Source organism: Falco cherrug, chromosome 4 (assembly GCF_023634085.1).
Source record: "Falco cherrug isolate bFalChe1 chromosome 4, bFalChe1.pri, whole genome shotgun sequence".
Taxonomy (NCBI): Eukaryota; Metazoa; Chordata; class Aves; order Falconiformes; family Falconidae; genus Falco; species Falco cherrug.
Genome location: NC_073700.1, coordinates 23,711,262 through 23,728,581, shown reverse-complemented (window position 1 = coordinate 23,728,581; position 17,320 = coordinate 23,711,262). Strand labels below are relative to the sequence as shown.

The window sequence follows — 17,320 nt, the reverse complement described above, 5'->3', positions numbered from 1 at the left end:
TGCATCACCTGTGCACCACACACAGGGCTGGGTGCTGCATGGGGCCAGCGGCATGGGGAGCTCCAGGAAGGTCAGAAAGGGGGAAGGTTTCCTTGGCAGCTCCTGGGGACACCCCAAGGGAGCCTGGACAAGTTCCCATGCCTCCTGTGCAGGCTTGGGCTCCAAGACAGGGCTCAAAATTGGGCAGTTTCCATGCAAGGTGTGACCATGAGTGCAGCAGCAGCCCTGGAGAGCAGTGCTGCAGGCTGGAGCACTGCTGGGCTGCCCTGGGAGCTTGAATCTGGTCTCCTGGAGCTGCTGAGAAGCTTGTTTGTTGGTCTAGTAAAACAGTAATTTCCTCTAAAAGCCTTGCTCTCACCCGGCACTTGCCAGTTGTCATTGGGATGCTGTCAAAGGCTGAGGGCCAAAACGAGAGCCATGTGGTGAACATGAGGGTGCCTGCACAGGCAGTGGCTGCCGTGGTGCAGGCACCTGTTTTGGGCTCGGTTTGGGCTTTTTGGCTTTCTATCAAAGTGTTAGTGGTGTGTCAGCCGCGATGTCCCCTGCCAGCCCAGGTGACAGGCATGCATGTGTCCCAGGGCTGGTTCAAGCCATTTAGCAGTTTTGGGATCTGGGATGAATTAAGCCAGGCAGTGCTCGCTGGGAGCTGGGCTGGGAATGGCGCAGGGGGGGATTTCTGGGACCACTCCATCTTGCAGCCAGCATTGTGTGGGGAGCAGCCCAGCAGTGGCATGCAGGGATGAAGCAGCCCAGGGCTGGCAGCCCAGGGCAGGGCAGGAACCTGCTACTGAATTTATTTTCAACCAAAGAGATTTCTTTTTATTTCTCCCCTTCGTGCAGAATCTTTTGGGCTTACTAAAACAAACAAAGTGTGTGTTTTAGTAACTGCCAAAGTGTGGCAGCCAAAAACCGGGGTCATAGATGAGAAAATACATGAAAGGGTCGGATGTTGTGTAACTGGTGAGGTCAGTGTCAAACCCCAGTGAACGATTTCTGTCTCCAAGCTGCCCAGGAGCGAAGCAGAACTTTGTGCAGACAGCGATGCTGTTGGTCCTGGTTTCCCTGGGTATGTCTTCATGACCAGGCAGCGGGAGCACTTGGACTGTCTTGGCCAAGTGGCAAATCAGTTGAAGCTGCGCACAAAGCTCTGACTGAAGCTGGTCTGGCCACAAATCTGAGGGAAATGGCTGGGGGAGGTCACAGGCAGGGTAGGAGACAGGAGAGGAAAGCGATGGCCGTGGGGAGTTGCCTGTGAGCTGAGAGCAGTGTGGGGCCTGGGGCTGGTGGGTGCATCTGCACCTCCTGAAATTCAGTCCCTTCTTTGCATGGGGAGGGGGTAACACTGCAGCCCCCTTTTATGAGAAAGCAGAGATGTTCCTTCTCACCGTTCTCACTGCGGGGCTTGGCCGCGCCTCGTGTAAGCAGCCCCTGGCTCCCTGCTGCAGCTGCAGTGTTCCTGTCCAGGCTCTGCTGCCTCTGCAAATGCGACGTGAGCAAAGAGCCTAGGCTGTAGCCAAGACACTTGAAGTAAAACTAATGAAAACCTTCCATGACTTAGCCTTTTAAATCCAAAGTTCAGTCCTCAAGGCATATGATCCTTCACCTCGACTGCGAGCAGCTCACTAAGCCACTGCTGCACTTCTGAATCAGAGCAGGCAGAGCGTTAGAAAACGCAGCCCTGGGACCAGTTTGGCATTGGCAAGGGGACAAACAGGCTGATTCCTAGGAGAGCTCTTTCACAGCTTAGCATTTATGATTCACTGTTGAAATAAAATGTATTCTGCAATTACACACCACTCTTTCAGGCGTTCGGCTGCTGCATGCCTAAGCAACGCAGTCAGCGTAAGGCTCTTTTCTGCATTAGAAGCGGTTCAGTTGTAGTCTGTGAAGGAATCGGTGTCTGTGCGGTGATGAATGACGCCTCCTCTGAGGGCAAGGAGGATCAGTGGCTGCTCTGTCTCACCTGAGGTGACTGTCTCACCAGCGCTGCCGTCCCACCTGGGCCCAGAAGCAGATTTAGCATTTCTTGGTGCACTGCAAGATGCTAAAGAAGCCACGCAGAAGCCGTGGGCAAACTTCTTGACTCTACTGGAGCCAGGATTTCACCCCCCGGTCACCTCCTCCTACAGAACTCTCCCGAAAAAGGCAGAACAATGAAAAAAAAAAGAAAAGCATTGCACATGGTGAGTTGTTATCCTCAGCGATTCCCACAGCAGTTTTATTGCCTGAAGGAGGAAGAACGTGAACCCTGGAGGGAAGAACTTGCCAAAGTATTTAACATTTCTACATCTTGCATGGAGCTAAAGGTTCCCAAAAAATCTTTAAAAATAACTGCAGAGATGTTTATTCAAGGCTTATGTCTACGCTAAGTAGAATTTGAGATGTGGCTTTCCAGGGAAGGCAGCACAGGGAGTGAGCACCAGCGTGCTGGCTTTTGCCTGGAGTTGGGGGCTGCAGCGGCCAGGCCAGGCAGGCTCCCGCTGTGGCCCCCTTCTTGGTTAGAAGGCCTGGGAGTGATGCAGCGGCGGGTGCAGTGGGGCTCAGCTCAAGGTGCTGAGGTTGTTGGATGCTCTCCTGAATGCTCCCACTGGCACTTGGGTCCCTGCTTCCCTCTCGCAGGGGGCCTGAGTCCCGGGAAAACAGCGAGATGTGCTGCTGAGCTAGTGGCAGTGATGACAGACGATGTCAAACATGGCCACTTTTTCTTCTTTTGTAGAAATGCTTTAATAATACTCTAAAATAATCCTCCTGAAAGAAATAAAAAGAGCCCTTGGTGGTTGTTTTAACTGCTGATAACAGAACTGCCGATAACGATAACTGCGTGGGGCTGTGCCGGCCGGCATGGTGGGCACCTCAATGACTATGCTGGTGAAACCCAGCTCCCCCGAGGCCCTCAAAACCTGGGGGGCAGAGTGGGCACCTGATGCTAGGGGAGCAGAGCCCCTGGCTCCGCAGGCCCTGTCTCACTGCCGCCTGGCCCCTCTCTGAGCTGCTGCCAGCCAAGAAGTGTGGCCAGCCTGCAGCGCTGGGGTGTCTCCCGCATCTTGCTGCCGAACCCCACTGCACCCCAGCATCATCCCATTGGGGCTTGCCAGGCCGCGCCAGCCCCCCTGTCTATGCTCTTCCCAGCCCTGCGAGCCCGGCCGGGGGGCTGCGGGCACGGGGGGCTGCGAGCACCGGGGGCCGGGGCTGTGCTTGGGGGAGGTGAGGCCGGCGCGGGGGCTCTTCCACCCCTCCGCCTTTTACACGGGGTCTAGCCGACGGGCACCGGGGGGCTTCGGGCTGACGGAGGCCGGTGGCCATCGGGGGTTTGCAGCCCCGCCAGCCCCCGCCCATCACCGTGGGGCCGCCGGCAGCCTCCGGTCTGCCGCTCCCTCTCGCGGCGGCCGCCCCGAGCGCAGCCCAGCGCCGGCGGGCCCGATCCGGCCCCCGCCCCGCCGGGGCCGCTGCCGGCAGCGGGGCGCGGGAGAGCGGGGGCTGCCGGGGGGCCGGGGCCGGAGGTAGGAGCGGGGACCCGCCCGGGGACCCGGCCGCGCTGCTGTGCCCGGGCGCCGTCGCGGGTGGGAGCGCGGCGGCGGGGCTGCCCGCGGGTGCGTGGGCGGCCGCTCTGCGGAGGCGGGAGAAGGTGCTGAACCGGTGCGGGGGGGGGCAGTTCGGGAGGGCCCCCGAGGAGCTGGCGGCGCTGGGACGGGCACCGCGCGTCTCTGCCGGCCCCTGCCCTCGTCGTCCTCCCGCCCGCCGGTTTTGCCCGGGGGCAGGAGCCCGCGGGGACGCCGGTGCCCGGGAGGGGCCGGGGCGGAGCCGCCGCAGCCCCCGGGCCGGGAGGGCCGGGCTGCCGCGGGGGGCAGCGGGGGCCGGCCCCGCGGGCGGGTGGGCGCCGCAGCGGGGACGCCAACGGGGAGGCGGCCGCAGGATCTGCCCCAGCCTCTCCGCCGCCAGGCTCCATGCGGGACCGCGCCGGCCATGGAGAAGTTGTACTTCGCGGGGAGCGGCGTGTGGACCGTCAACGGCTCCCTGGGGAACGGCAGCCTGCGCCTGGAGAACCAGAGCGCCGGCAGGAACAGCACCGCCGACCCCCTGAAGAGGAACGAGGACATGGCCAAGGTGGAGGTGACCGTCCTCTGCCTCATCCTGTTCCTCGCCCTGACCGGCAACCTGTGTGTGCTGCTGGCCATCCACACCACCCGGCAGAAGCACTCCCGCATGTACTTCTTCATGAAGCACCTGAGCATCGCTGACCTGGTGGTGGCCATCTTCCAGGTGCTGCCCCAGCTCATCTGGGACATCACCTTCAGGTTTTACGGGCCAGATTTCCTTTGCCGGTTGATCAAGTACTTGCAGGTAGTGGGGATGTTTGCTTCAACCTACATGCTCTTGCTGATGTCCCTGGATCGGTGCTTGGCCATCTGTCAGCCACTGAGGTCTCTGCACAGGAGAGCGGACCGCGTCTCTGTCCTCCTCACCTGGCTGCTGTGCCTGCTGGTCAGCATTCCTCAGATCCACATATTTTCTCTGAGGGATGTGGGGAATGGGGTTTATGACTGTTGGGCAGATTTCATCCAGCCCTGGGGACCTAAAGCCTATGTCACTTGGATAACCCTCATGGTCTACATCATCCCTGTGTTGATGCTGAGCATCTGCTATGGCTTAATCAGCTTCAAAATCTGGCAGAATGTGAAGCTTAAGACGGCTCATGGGCCCAACGTGGCTCTGAGCTCCAGCTCCCGCAGCGGAACAGCGTTTACCAGGGTCAGCAGCATCAGGCTCATCTCCAAAGCCAAGATCCGGACAGTCAAAATGACTTTCATCATAGTGTTAGCTTTCATAGTGTGCTGGACTCCCTTTTTCTTTGTGCAGATGTGGTCTGTGTGGGATACGAATGCTCCGCAGGAAGGTATGTCCTCTCCCCTCCCGTAGCCCTGTGTCTGCGTGGACTGCTTTAGCTCAGTGGCTGCAGGGGCACTGACACAGGCTCGTGGGCTGTGAGCAACAGCCAGAAATTGTGCTCTGAGCTGAGTCTCAGGGGGCTGGGAGGGAGGTGGAAAAAAGTCCTGAGCATGGGAAAACCACCCGATGGGCAGCAGAGGCTGTGCCTGAGCTGCCCTGGTGCAGGCAAGGGCTAGCTTAGATCCCGGCAAATTCAGTGTTACCGCAGCTCCGGGCTGGGCTGTGTGGCTGGGGGTGGCTGGGGAGGTTTTCACTGTCCCCAGGTGTGTGAATTCATCCCTCCCGGGGCTGTTCTGGGTCTCTGGTGGGTCGATTGCCCACCCCGGGTGCTGGGGTATGCTAGGGCTGTGTGGGAGTTCAGCCCCACGCCAGCTGCAGGAGAAACTGCACAGTGTTAGTGCCCGACTTCTTTTCTTTTGCTCTGCTGTTTTTAACTCAGTGACTGCTTTGCTTTCTCCTCTTCTCCCCTCTTTTCCCTCTCCTCCCACTTCCATCCACCCTGTGCTGCTGTTATTTTATCTCTGACTGGGTCATGGTTCCTGCAGAGAGCCGCTGATTTATGAGCAAAGGCTCTTCCTAAAGGACACGATATCACTGATTTGCCACTTTTTATTCTTGGTGCTGGCTGCTCCTGTCATCACAGAAGTTGCAAACAGAGCAAAATATATTATCCTCCTTAGTCTCATACTCTTGTAGCTGTGCTCTGTGCTGTCCCCCGGCGGAGGCATCTGATGGTCCCTCTGCACCTGCAAGGAGAACCCGCTGGGAAAGCTTAAAAGAAAAAACTGCACAACTTTGTGAGGTGGGAGAAAGGGCAAAAAGATGCATCCAGGGATGACAGCTCCTTGGACAGACTGACCCAAGCTCAACAGGAATGCTGAGTCTGGGGATGCCAAAGACCGGTGAGGAGCTGCGACCCCCTCCCGGCACCCCTCGCAGCCTGCTGCAGCAAAGGGCTTCGCAGCAGAGGGCACAGCTTGCTTACACCGTGCATGCTTTTCCCTTCTTTAACCCTGCTCCAGCTATACATTGCTCTGGGGAAAACCTGAGGTCTCCGGCAGCCCGTGGATGACTGTTCTCATGTCAGTTGAAGCTGACAGAAGAGCTGGAGCCAGGCAGGCTCACCTTTGCCTTTCTTGCTTCTCTCCACTCCTTTTATTTCAGGTGGGGAAGTGAAACACAGGTCTTTAAACTTCCCGAGGTGCTCCAGGCAGCTGTCTCTTGGTTTTCCACCTGATCTAGGCTGCTCAAAACTTTTGGTTTTTAGATGCACCCTGGCATGAAGCAGTGTCTCTCCCTTTTGCTGTATTTTAAACCCACAGTCTCGAGGGCTTCCATCTGACTCATCAGCAAACAAACCTCTGCCGCTCTGCTGATTCCTGCGTTGTGGAGCGGGGGGATGGCCGGGCTGTTCGCAGGTCGCACCCTGCCTGCTGCTCCGGGAAACTCTGCCTTGCTCACCCTGTGCAACCAGCCCTGCGACAAACTTCCTGTTCTGCTTTGCTTTTAGGTAGCAAGGAAAGCTCCAGCCGCGCTGAGCTGTAACAAACTCCCCTTCCCCTCACATTTCTGTTGCTCGAGAGCCCATGTCTGCAGTAAAGGGTGGGAGTTTTGCCAGAGCATTTGCTGGAGGCTTTCATGGCATAGGGAGGAAAAGCCTCAGGCAGGTTATTGTGGATAGCAAATGCCCGGAGACCCCAGCCCTTCCTCCCAGGCCCACCCTCCTCCTCGCTGGGTGCCCAGAGGCACAAGAAGGGTGGCAGGGTCAGTCCTCTCTGCAGAAGGAATGGACTTTGCCTGCTGCGCTCCCAACAGTGTTGGCCTGCGTCATTCCCTTTGTACTGAGGCTTGGGCTGCCTTGGCCGGGCAGCGTTGCCGGGTGCCTGGCAGAGGCATACCCTACAGCAGAAAGGGAATTTGGCATAGGATATCATAAAGAGTGTCCCTGACAAGGGAAAGTCTGTTAATACCTAACTGAATCCTAATTCATGCTGAGCAGGGCCCCTACAGTTTTGTGCCCACACATTGCATCCCGCAGCGTGTGAGACGCAGGCCTTGGGCGTTAGCAGAGGGATGTGCAGCGCTTGGTCTGCCGTGGGTGAATCTCCGATACTGCTCAGGGTTGTGCTTTCACCTGTGCAGGATGCAGTCTGCTGCGGTTTGGCATGCATCAAGGTAAAAAGGCTGTAAAGAAAACAAATTGAAGCCCTTCTTTCTTAGTTAGCAAAGTAATAATCAGAGAGGTCGCGCCCTGTGATTACTGATCCATTTCAGTAGCTTTATACACCAGCCTTCCTCGCTTCATAAACCAACTTCAGTAACATAAGGAAAGCGAGGTGTGGAAGCTGCACCCCTGCCCTGAGCAGTGCCGGGTGGAGTGGCAGAGCAGGGCTGGGGTCCCATGCTGCTGCCCACCTGCCTGGCCCCGCTCCCCCAGCCCCACTATCGCCCTGCCCCGTGGAACCGCAGGGCCAGGCAGCCCCATTTGTGCCCCTTCCCCGTGGCTGCCATGTGGCAGATGGAGGTGCCCAAGTGTGAGGGCTGAACACCCCGGAGCCCTGCTGCTGTGCCTGCGGAGGGGCTGGGGTATCAGCCTGGTAACCCGCCCTGGGCCGGGCAGCGGTGATCCCCACCTTTGCTCGTATGCAAACCTACAGCCTCTGTAAGCGCGGGTTGGAGCTACAGGTTAGGACTCAGGTGCTGGCGTAAGCACCGGGGATCCTTCAGAGGCTGTAGGTTAGAATGAGGTTTCTGCTGCACACACCTTACAGGTAAGACACGTCATGTGTGGCATTTTGAGCTTTGAGTCAAAGTTGGCGTAAAGCTCCTCTGAAGAGAATAGTGAGGCTGTGAAACAGCATAACTGTTATATCGGTCCCTTAATCTTGGGAGCTGGTGCCCTGAAATGTGGGCTGTGACTGATAGCATCTCTCTGTGTGTGGGAATTAGTGAACAGTCCTCATTTCATTTCACTTCTGTAGCTGCATTTGCAGCAGAGATGCCTCAGCCCTTCCCCGGGCACAGCCTCCTGCCTCTGCCGATCCCTCCTGACAGCACAACATCCCTGGCCCTGCTGCAGTGGATGTTCGGAGCCTGGGGAGAGGGAACACCTGTGAGGGGCAGAGCTTGCTCTTTGCAGCACCTCTTGGGGATCTCTGGCAGTCCTGCCAGAGAGGGAAGAGATCCACGCTTAAGACCTGCCCTGCAGTAAGCTCCATGAAATTCAATTTATGTCCCACAGAGAGAGAAGAGCTGAGACAGCCATGGCTGGATTTTTTTAATGGATAGAAATACTATGATGTATTTCAGGTCTTGCACCTAGGCTTTGTAAGCCATTCCCCATGGATTTCTTTTAGCATATGCTTAAAATTAAAAGCGGTTGGGCCAGATATCACTGGAGCAGTAATTATGCATGAGTTGGCTAAGGGTGAATTCAGAAACTAGTATTCATTATTCACACTTCTTTTCTAGTTTAAAAACCTCGAGTGGATTTTTGCAGAGGCAGAAAGGGACCAGAAACAGCCAATCACACGTACGCATCCTTGCTGCTGGTGCATCCCCTGAGAGCACAAGGAGATGAGAAGATGGGCAGAAAACACAGGGAGCAGAATAAAAGCTCTGTCCCTGACCTGCAGCCGCTTCGCAGAGGTGCTGGCTTGGGGGGGGCAGGCTGCCCCTCCTTATGCTGGCTGCCATGGCGGGGCAAGTGCCACTGGCCCCTTCTCACCAAAAGGCACCGATCTGACCTCTCAGGTGGGACAGGCGGGTGCTTCATGCTCTGGGTGTGGGGAGCAGCAGCCGGAGACCTGTCATCTTGGCAGTATGCCGTCACCATCACCTCCCGTCCCCAGCATCACGCTTGCAGCTGGGAGCCATTGCCAGGCTCCCAGACTTCATTACTGGAATGGGGATGGCTGTCATTTCCCCTGGCAAAGGGTGTGTCCTGTGTGAAAAAATAATTCAGGGGGAAAGAAAAATGCCATCGCTCCCCAGGGCTGGGAGAGCGCCGGGCGAGGAGGCATGGATGGGGCTGGGCTGGTGGGCACTGTCCAGTTGGCTGGATTTTGGTGACTGAAAGCAGATGAAAGCCACTAATCTGCCCCAAATCGGCTACTTGGTGGGGAAAAATGAGCCACCTGATTCTTTTTGTTGCCACTCTTGCTCTTTGCCATGGCAACTCCAAAAAGCCACACTCCCTCCTCCCTGCTTTGGGCACTATAAAGGCGAATTGTGCAGATGATGCTGTGGGCAGCTCTGCCTCTTGGTGAGGCATTTCTAGGGTAATGCTGAGCAGGCAACAGCGCAGGAGGCGAGCAGGGGAAATGCAGCTTTTCTGAGGGGAAAAACCTAAACCCAAGTTGCTTGAACCAAGACTCACTTTCCCCCTTTTTGTTTACCAGCTCTTCTCTACTGATGTACTGACCAGCAGGCAGGGCAGCCCATTCCTGGTGTGGGAGGAAGTGTTGCAGTGCTGGCAGAGCTCGGGGCTCTCAGCAGAGCCCACCGTGGTGTGTGCCCAGTGCCCACCTCCCCAGGGTGGTGGTTCTTGCCACCTGTGCCGTGCCCTGATGCTGCCGTGCTTTTTCTGCCTTGCAGCCTCCCCCTTCATCATCGCCATGCTCCTGGCCAGCCTCAACAGCTGCTGCAACCCCTGGATCTACATGCTGTACACGGGGCACCTCTTCCACGACCTGATGCAGCGCTTCCTCTGCTGCTCCACACGCTACCTGAAGTCGCGGCCGGCATGCGACCTGAGCGTCAGCAAGAAGAGCAACTCCTCCTCCTTTGTCCTCAGCTGCAAGAGCACGAGCCAGAGGAGCTTCATGCATCCATCCATGACGTGAGAGAAGTGCCAGCTGGGACCTTGCACCACCGCCGTGCTGCCTCCAGCACTTCCCTGTGAAGAGCTAGGGTTCGGACAAGCAAGGAGGGGGTCTATATAAATAGGTGTATATATGTCTGTGCGTGTGCAAGCATGTCCAGCGGTTATTATTGAACTGAGGCGGGAGTGGGGGGAGGACTCCTTTGGTCCAAGTTTCAGTGCTGCCTGGGACTGGACAGCAGGAACCTGCTTCTGAGCCCCCAAACCACTGACATCAGTGGCTTTTAGATACCACTGGGAGGGACAGGTTTTGCCCCCAACAGTCCTGCACTGCAGGAGTGGATGCTCTACGTCTTTTAGCCCCGTCCCCGCATCCCTGCATAGTGCCAGCCCTGCTTCTCGCAGCCTGGGCCAGTGGCAGCGCTGGTGGCACAGAGTGGGGCAGTCCTGCTGCCAGAGGCTGGGAGGGCAGCAGGGACAGGGCTGGGGACAAACCTCCGAGGGGACAATGCTGAGGCCTGGGTGTGTGTCCCCGCAGCTGTGCTCTGTGTCTGTGTGAGGCTGTGTGCATGGGTCAGCCTGGGGAGCGGACACAACTGCAGGGCCAGGGGATCTGTGCAATAACAGGTTTGCTGAGTGTGCTGAAAAGCTTCTCCAAAGGCAGGCATGTGGGATTACAGCTGGACTCCATAGGCTTTAACAGGGAAACTCCTTCTGAGTCCCCCGAGGCCGAGCTTTTGCTTTGGGTTTACCGCAGATCGTATTTAGTCTTTTACACCAATGCAATTTTTCTTGCTCTGTAACACACAAGGTCATGCTCATGGCATGGATTTTTTTATTGTTAAGAAATACCTGTAAATAAAGTTTTCTGACTGTGTCTTGATGGAAGGCGGGAGGGGAAGTGCAGGAGCACTAGACTAAGAAAATGAAGGAAACCAATGGGAAGCAGCGCTTTAAGCACAAGACCCAGGCGTAAGGATGCTTTTGTTGATAGAGTACTGCACCAAGCACTTCCGATGTGCACACTGCTTTATTCTGTAGCTTGCTGTGGAGTGTGGGACATCTGGGGTGATGTGCAGCTCTGGCTGAAGGCAGTGGGAGCTTTCCTGTGAATTCGGTGGCAGTGGGGTCTGATGACTGCAGAGGGATGCTCCTGCCTTTGCTCCCAACACCTCCTGTATCTGCAGCCAGGAGGGATGTGCAAAAGCAAGACCTGCATGCGAACGATTATATGGTTTGGCCTTACATGTTGGGAATGAATATGAAAAATGCATTTAAGTGTGTACTTTATTTTTTCACTGTTATCAACAGGCACATTTTCACCTTTCATAACCTGGCATTCCTTTGTTTTTTTGGTAGTAGCTTCAAGTGAGTGCTCAGCACATTTGCTGAATATGACACAGCATGTTCCATCTCAGCATGTTTTGCCAGGCTGGTTTAAATCCTGAGGAAAGCCTATAGCATTTTTCTCCCACGTTCACCTTCTTTCTCCTTGAGAGTAATTAGCTCCTGCACACAACAAGGAGTGTCCCCCCCATTTTATTGTGAACCTGGGGCCCTGGCGCACCCTCCATCTGCCAGGAAAGAAATGCTATGTGGCAATAGATTTTACTGGGACTGATGGAAGCTTTATGGAAGTTTCGGGAGAGGCAGGCATTGCCTTGCGAGCCCTGGTTGCAATGCTGGCTGTGGTTACAGGGTCAGGCAGGCAGGTCTGTGCCCCCAAGCATGGGGGTGCTGTGTTCTCCAGCTGAGTGATGCTGCAGCCCATGTCCAAGCTCCCGTGCCTTGCCCGGGCTGCAGTGAAATGGGGATGGGAGGAGGAGCTCCAGGTTTGTTGCAGTGGAAGGATGTTGAATGCACTGATAAAATATGTTTCATAAGGGTTAAAAGTGAAATAGGGATGCTGAGATGTGAGTGGTGTGTGCTCCGTGTGCGGGGACCCCATAGATCGCTGTGGTGGGGAGATTGGAATTTTGGAGGTCTTTTTGGGTTCAGGCTGTGAACTACTAGAACAGTACCAACAAAAAAATTAAAAAGAATGTAATCTCAATTATTGTTTTAAATTAATTTTATTCCCACAAAAAGCTTTAAAAAATTCTCATGATAAAGTGTTTTTGGAAAAGTTTTTCCCTACAAATATCTAAATACCTTTGGTTGTTTTTTGGGGTTTTTTTTTATCACTCCATCCATCTCAAGGCCTGGTGTTGCTAGAGCACGGGTGCTACATTGCTATGGATGATGGAAGTCCCCAATCCCAAGCCACTGGAAGAACACCAACAGAAAATCTGGCTCTTTCTTGTCCTTGGCATGGCACTAGAAGAGACTTTGGCTCCAAGTCTTTGTTGGAAGCCAAGGGAAAAAAGCACAAATTGAATACAATTGAGAGTAACCTCTGAACGAGACCTTCTGGGCCCTGATTCAGCAAAGCGCTTAAGGCCAGAGCCAAAAAGGGGTTGAAGTGCCTCAAAATTAAAGTACCACTTCGCAGAAGATGGACTAAACAAAGTAATTGACAATACAGGGGATGAAATAGCTCCAAATTGAACTTTTTCCCCTCGTCCTTGTGTTTTCACTGGAGCCGGAGTGGCTGGAAGCGGGCAGTGTCCCGGAGGAGGCTCCTTCCTCCGCTCTCCCCCGCACATCTGGGCGAGCCCCACGGGATGCTGTGGGAGGGGGCCTGGCTGGGGAAGGGTGCGAGGCAGCGCCTCGGATGCGGGTCTCCTCCCTGGGGGCAGAGCCCGAGGGGTCGGGGTGGTCCTGCCCCCCCACTGCCTCCGCCACTCTGTCTCAGCAGGGCAGGGCACTGAGCAGAGGGACAGCCCTCGCTGTGTAGGATAAAGGCATTGCTGCAGGCTAGAGCTTACCCAGCACCGAGGAGCAAGCACATAGTAAATATTCTCCCTGAGAAATAAACCAAAGCTTTACTTAAAGCCAAGCTTGTGATTGCTCACGCGAAGTTACCAAAAGCCGTTTGTTCTTGTTGCCCCCTATGGTGCTGCCCAGCTGCTGTCCCTGCAGCTGCAGTGCACCCATGGGCGATGCGCAGGGCAGCTGCCCACCCGTGCTGTACTGCCCCTCGAATCCTGAGCACAAAGCATAGCGATGCCCCTAATTAAGTAGTGAGTGTCAAACTGCCACAAAAGGTTTTGCAGTGGCTGATGGCCCAGAGTCAGTACATCCTCCCAGAAGGCAGACAATATTTCATGCAATAATTGATCTGGATTTCAAAGCTTTGCTGAAATGCAAACACACATGGAAAAAAATTGTTTTCACTATTCTATCCATAAAACTTTTGTGCAATGTGATTTAATACAGAAGCTTCCACAACAACAATTATTTGCAGCAAGTAATAATTCAAATGCAAGTATTTATCTCAGTGTCATGCTAGACCAGAGACATAGCGAAGCGGGTGGGGTTTGGTCTGTTGTCCAGCAGCATCTCCACACCCTTGCTTCTTGCTCTGCAGCTGCAGGCCATGGCCGAGGGCTGTGGTCCAGGAGATGCTGCTGTCCCTCCCATGGGAGCAGGGCACAATGCTGGGGGTCCTGGAGGGCAGAGGGCTCTCCCTGGGATGCTCGCCAAGCTTGATGGGCTTCTCCTAAAGCTGCTGGCTTTGAGATGGAGCAAGGGGCAGCCCAGCATGCCTTGGTCTGCAGGGAGCATCCCCCCAGCCAGCTTTGCCACAGGGTCCCACCACACTGCGCAGGTCCCTGTGCACGGTTGTCCCTGTGCCCCAGGGCAGGGCACGCTGCAGGAGCCAGGGGAACCTGCGCAGAGGGGTGGTTGCATGAGGGCTGCTTGGAGTGGCTGTAGGGACCTAGATCTCCCTTCGGAGAGCAACTCTGATGTTGCTGCAGATCTTGGAAAGTGCCTCAAAGAGTGGGTCACAGAAGGTGTGGATGCAGAGGGAGTAGATTCGGCTGACACACTGGATCTCTATCAGGTAGCTCTTGATGCAGGGCACCACTGCCCAGATGTGGCAGAAGGAGATGAGGGCAAAGAGGAAGCCCCAGACAACTGCCAGGGGGATGCCCAGGATGGCAGAGAGCAGCCGGTAGCACCAGTACTTGCTGACGGTGAAGGTGGTGTAGCTGGTTTTCCAGACGCCGTCAAAGCTGTATGTTCCCACAGGCTCAGCTATCACATCCTCAAAATCCACCTGGGAGGGGAGAAGGTGGAGGTGAGGGGGGTTTGGGGGCATTAACCAGGGCTCCAGTGCAAGGACAAGGATCTGCTGCAATGTGAGAGGAGAGCCCGAATGAGGGGGCTGGGGAGGGCAAGGGCTGTGCTGGGGGTCCGGACCCCCTGCCCCTGCTGAGCAAGCCCTGGTGCAGCAGGAGAGCCCCTGCCCTTGCAAAGGGCCAGATGAGGATGGCGCAGGGCTCGGGGCACTGCCTGGCCTCAGCCTGCAGGCAGCGCAGGCTTCACCCGTGGTGCCAGAGCCCAGGCTGGGCTGTCCTGGGGCACGTCCCCCACTCGCAGACCCCGAGCTGGGGATGGCACTTCTAGGGCTGCAGCCAGGCAGGAGCCCTCCGAACAGGAGTGCTGCCCAGCGCTGTGTACGCCAGAGGACACCAGAGCCCAGTCCTACCTTTTTTTAGCGTTCAGGGATGTGGGCTGCCTGCTCAGCAAGAAAGTGTTTTGTGCTAATAAAAATCCAACAACCCCCTTGATTTATGATTGATTTATTTATTTATATGTGCGGAGGCAAAGTGCTCAATTCTGTTTGTGTTTTCTTTCTGAAGAGGGAGAGAGGTTGGCTCAGCGATGCCCTTACAGGGACAGTGCTGTTATGTGCAGGTGTTTGGAACATCTCTGAATGACAAATACTCTCAAAGGCCGCTGAACTATGCATAGCGATCTCATTGTGGTGTAACTCATTTCTAGGGAATATGTGAGCCAAGCTATTTGTCTTGAAAAATAGCATGGTCTTTCCTTGGGAAGCTGTCTGTTTGTACATTTATGTTAAATTGCAATATCCATTCTGGTTTTGGAAGCACTTTGATCACTCTGCAAAGCACTTTGATCACTCTGAAAATCATTCTGCATCATCTTTAATTTCCTGGCGTGAGGAGGAGGTGCTGGGGGGAGTTCTGAGAGGACCAGGCAACAGCAGAGCTGGCTGCTCCTGGGGCACCTGCCAGCAGCTCCCAGGGAAGCCCTGCTGCCCAGGTGGGCTGGAAGCTGAGCAGCACCCACTGCACAGCTGCTTGATGAGCTAATCAGGGGATCAATTAGTGAAGGGAGCAGCAGGCTATAAGAGAAGAGTCTGCCTTACTGCTTCCTCTGCTAATGGCATGTCAGAAGTGGGTCTGGAAGAGTGGTGGAGGCAGGGGCTGAATCCTGAGCTGAGCCTGGGTGCTGCCCTGACGTGTTCAGGGACCAGTGAATGCAGGTACAGCTCAGTTCCTTGGTTGCTTTGCCTGGGAGGAGGCTTTTAAAGCTTTGTAAAGCCCCTGTGGCTGGTGCCACTGCTGTCATGTGTTCCCAAATTCTGGCTGCTGCATTGTAATGCTCAGGATGGGTTTATCTATGGCCACATGAGCCTTTCAGCCTGCAAAACACTCTGCTTCCCAGCATCCCCTCTGCTGGATGCCTCTCTACCTGCTCTGCTTTAAGAGTATTGCATGCTTCGATGCCCAGGGCTTGATTGACTGTGTTGCTGCCCACCAGCGAGTAGGGAGGCTTTGGCTTTTCCTTTGGGATGCTGTGGAGCAGCAGTGAGGTGAGCTGTGCTCCCTGTCCCGGGCTGGCTCTGCTCCTCCTCCCCAGCCTTATCAGCTGGGCTATTTTTAAGGGGGGAGGAATGCTAGGTAGCTTCAGCAAACACTCTGAAAACTTCCACAGCTGATGAGGCAGCAGCATGGCCATGTAAGTGGGTGAGCTTGAAAATCCTCTTACAGGCTTTTGGTGATCCCTGAGTGGGAGAAGGCAGGGATGGGGGAATGGGGCTGGTGTGAAGGCTTAGGGTGCCAAAGGCACTGGCATTACCCCCAGCAGTGGCTGGTGATGTCCGCAAGCTGAGGAGCGGGTAGGTGTGCCCCGCAGTGCTGCCTGGCACCGGGGGTGTGCAGGCTGAAGGCTGCCCTGGTCCTTGCTGTGCTGGCAGGGTGGCCAATAGCAGTGTGGCACTGCCCGTGGCCCAGCACCTTTCCGAGCCCTGGGCTGAGGGTGCTGAGCCGTGCTGGCATGGTGTGGCACAGATGTGGGATGTGCTGCTGGGAACATGCTCGAGATACCGAGGTGCCTGACAACTGTCATGGGCACGTCTCACTGTGCTGGAAGGGTGTCCATCTATGGCTGCTGCGGCTCATCTGGGGGGCTTTTAATATGACCATGCCACGGGTTTAGCTGTAATAGTGTTTTAACACAGAAACATAGGCTTGCATATCACCCATGTCATGCCTGTTGCTAAAGCCTTTGTGAGCAGGCTCAGCGCGTGCCGTCCCTTCTGGCATGTCATCTTTGATCTCTCAAATACAGTTCTAACAAAACCATCCCATCGCCTCCTGTTCTCCTTTGAGCCAAAATTATCCTTGTCATATTGCTAACAAACCTTATGGTGACCGTATTTCAGTGGTCAGCATTCAGGAAAATGTTTCCCTGTTCAGCTAGACTGAGAGCTCCTCATGAGCAAAAATAGACAGAGGAGGTTTTGCTGCACCCTCCTGCTGCCATGTGGGAGAAACCACCTCCTTCCAGACAGGACAACACGTATCTAAACATTCTGGTGCTTGTATTGCCAGGTCTTGAGGATTAGCAGGCTTTTACCAAGGTTCCCTTTAAATCAGTGATGGGACTGACCCGGTTTTATTTTTGGCTCCCCGCTTACTGGTACGAAGAAGGGCACCTCCATAAATTTTCAGGCTACAGCCCATGAAGTTGGGGAGTGCATTCAAGGAATGGGAAATGCTGCATTGACCGGAGCCATGCACACCACACAGCCAGCGTCCGGACACCCCTGGCCGCAGGGCTGTGGCTTGTAGCCGGTCACCTCCCACAGCCCGAGGGAATGCCACCTCTTGAGGCACCCGGGGCAGGGGCTTACAGCCCTGGCTGAGGCCAAGCCGAGCACAGAGTGGCAATGCCGATGCACCGATGGTGTGAGGGAGGTAGTGATGCTCCTGAAACACAGCACTGAGCCAGTCCTACCTTTACAACATCCTCGTTTATGTGCTTTGGGTCTCGGTTCACCAGGTCGATCTCCTTGATGTGCTGGTCCTTGATGATGATCCTCTCCTCCAGCTCGGTCTGTTCCTCTGCCATGGCTGCTCCGCTGCCAGCTTGGCTCCGGGTGGTGGGAGAGCCGGGAGCTGGGGCTTTGCTGGAGGAGGGCAGGGTGTGGAGGCACCGGCCCCCCCGCTGCCCGCAGCAGCTGCCCTGCGCCCCTGGCAGTGCTCCAGGCTAAAATTAATACCGTGCCTCCCGTGGCTGCCCTGAAGTGTCCCTTAAAGGGGCTTTGCTGGGAACAGCCCCCGCCGTATCACCTCTGCGGGGTGTGTGTGGGGCATGTGTGTGGTAGTGGTGGCCCTCGAGCTGGGGCGGGGG

The 17,320-nt window shown here is 55.7% G+C and overlaps 2 protein-coding genes across 2 annotated transcripts; one reads left to right on the top strand and one right to left on the bottom strand.

The window, feature by feature from the left end:
• The first annotated feature begins 3,479 nt into the window (after positions 1–3,479).
• OXTR (oxytocin receptor) lies at positions 3,480–11,818 on the top strand. Its single transcript, XM_014283506.3, has 2 exons — positions 3,480–4,894; positions 9,544–11,818. The coding sequence occupies exons 1-2, from the start codon at positions 3,964–3,966 to the stop codon at positions 9,789–9,791; spliced, it is 1,179 nt and encodes a 392-aa protein (XP_014138981.3). The 5' UTR covers positions 3,480–3,963; the 3' UTR covers positions 9,792–11,818.
• A 1,269-nt stretch (positions 11,819–13,087) lies between these two features.
• CAV3 (caveolin 3) lies at positions 13,088–17,056 on the bottom strand. Its single transcript, XM_005443568.3, has 2 exons — positions 16,925–17,056; positions 13,088–13,931 (listed from the first exon to the last, which is right to left on the bottom strand). The coding sequence occupies exons 1-2, from the start codon at positions 17,036–17,038 to the stop codon at positions 13,590–13,592; spliced, it is 456 nt and encodes a 151-aa protein (XP_005443625.1). The 5' UTR covers positions 17,039–17,056; the 3' UTR covers positions 13,088–13,589.
• Between the last annotated feature and the right edge of the window lie 264 nt (positions 17,057–17,320).

Coding starts and splice junctions, on each gene's coding strand:
- OXTR (XM_014283506.3), top strand. CDS start 3,964: ATGGAGAAGTTGTACTTCGCGGGGAGCGGCGTGTGGACCGTCAACGGC. Junction 4,895..9,543: donor TACGAATGCTCCGCAGGAAG/GTATGTCCTCTC, acceptor TCTGCCTTGCAG/CCTCCCCCTTCATCATCGCC.
- CAV3 (XM_005443568.3), bottom strand. CDS start 17,038: ATGGCAGAGGAACAGACCGAGCTGGAGGAGAGGATCATCATCAAGGAC. Junction 13,932..16,924: donor TAAACGAGGATGTTGTAAAG/GTAGGACTGGCT, acceptor CTCCCCTCCCAG/GTGGATTTTGAGGATGTGAT.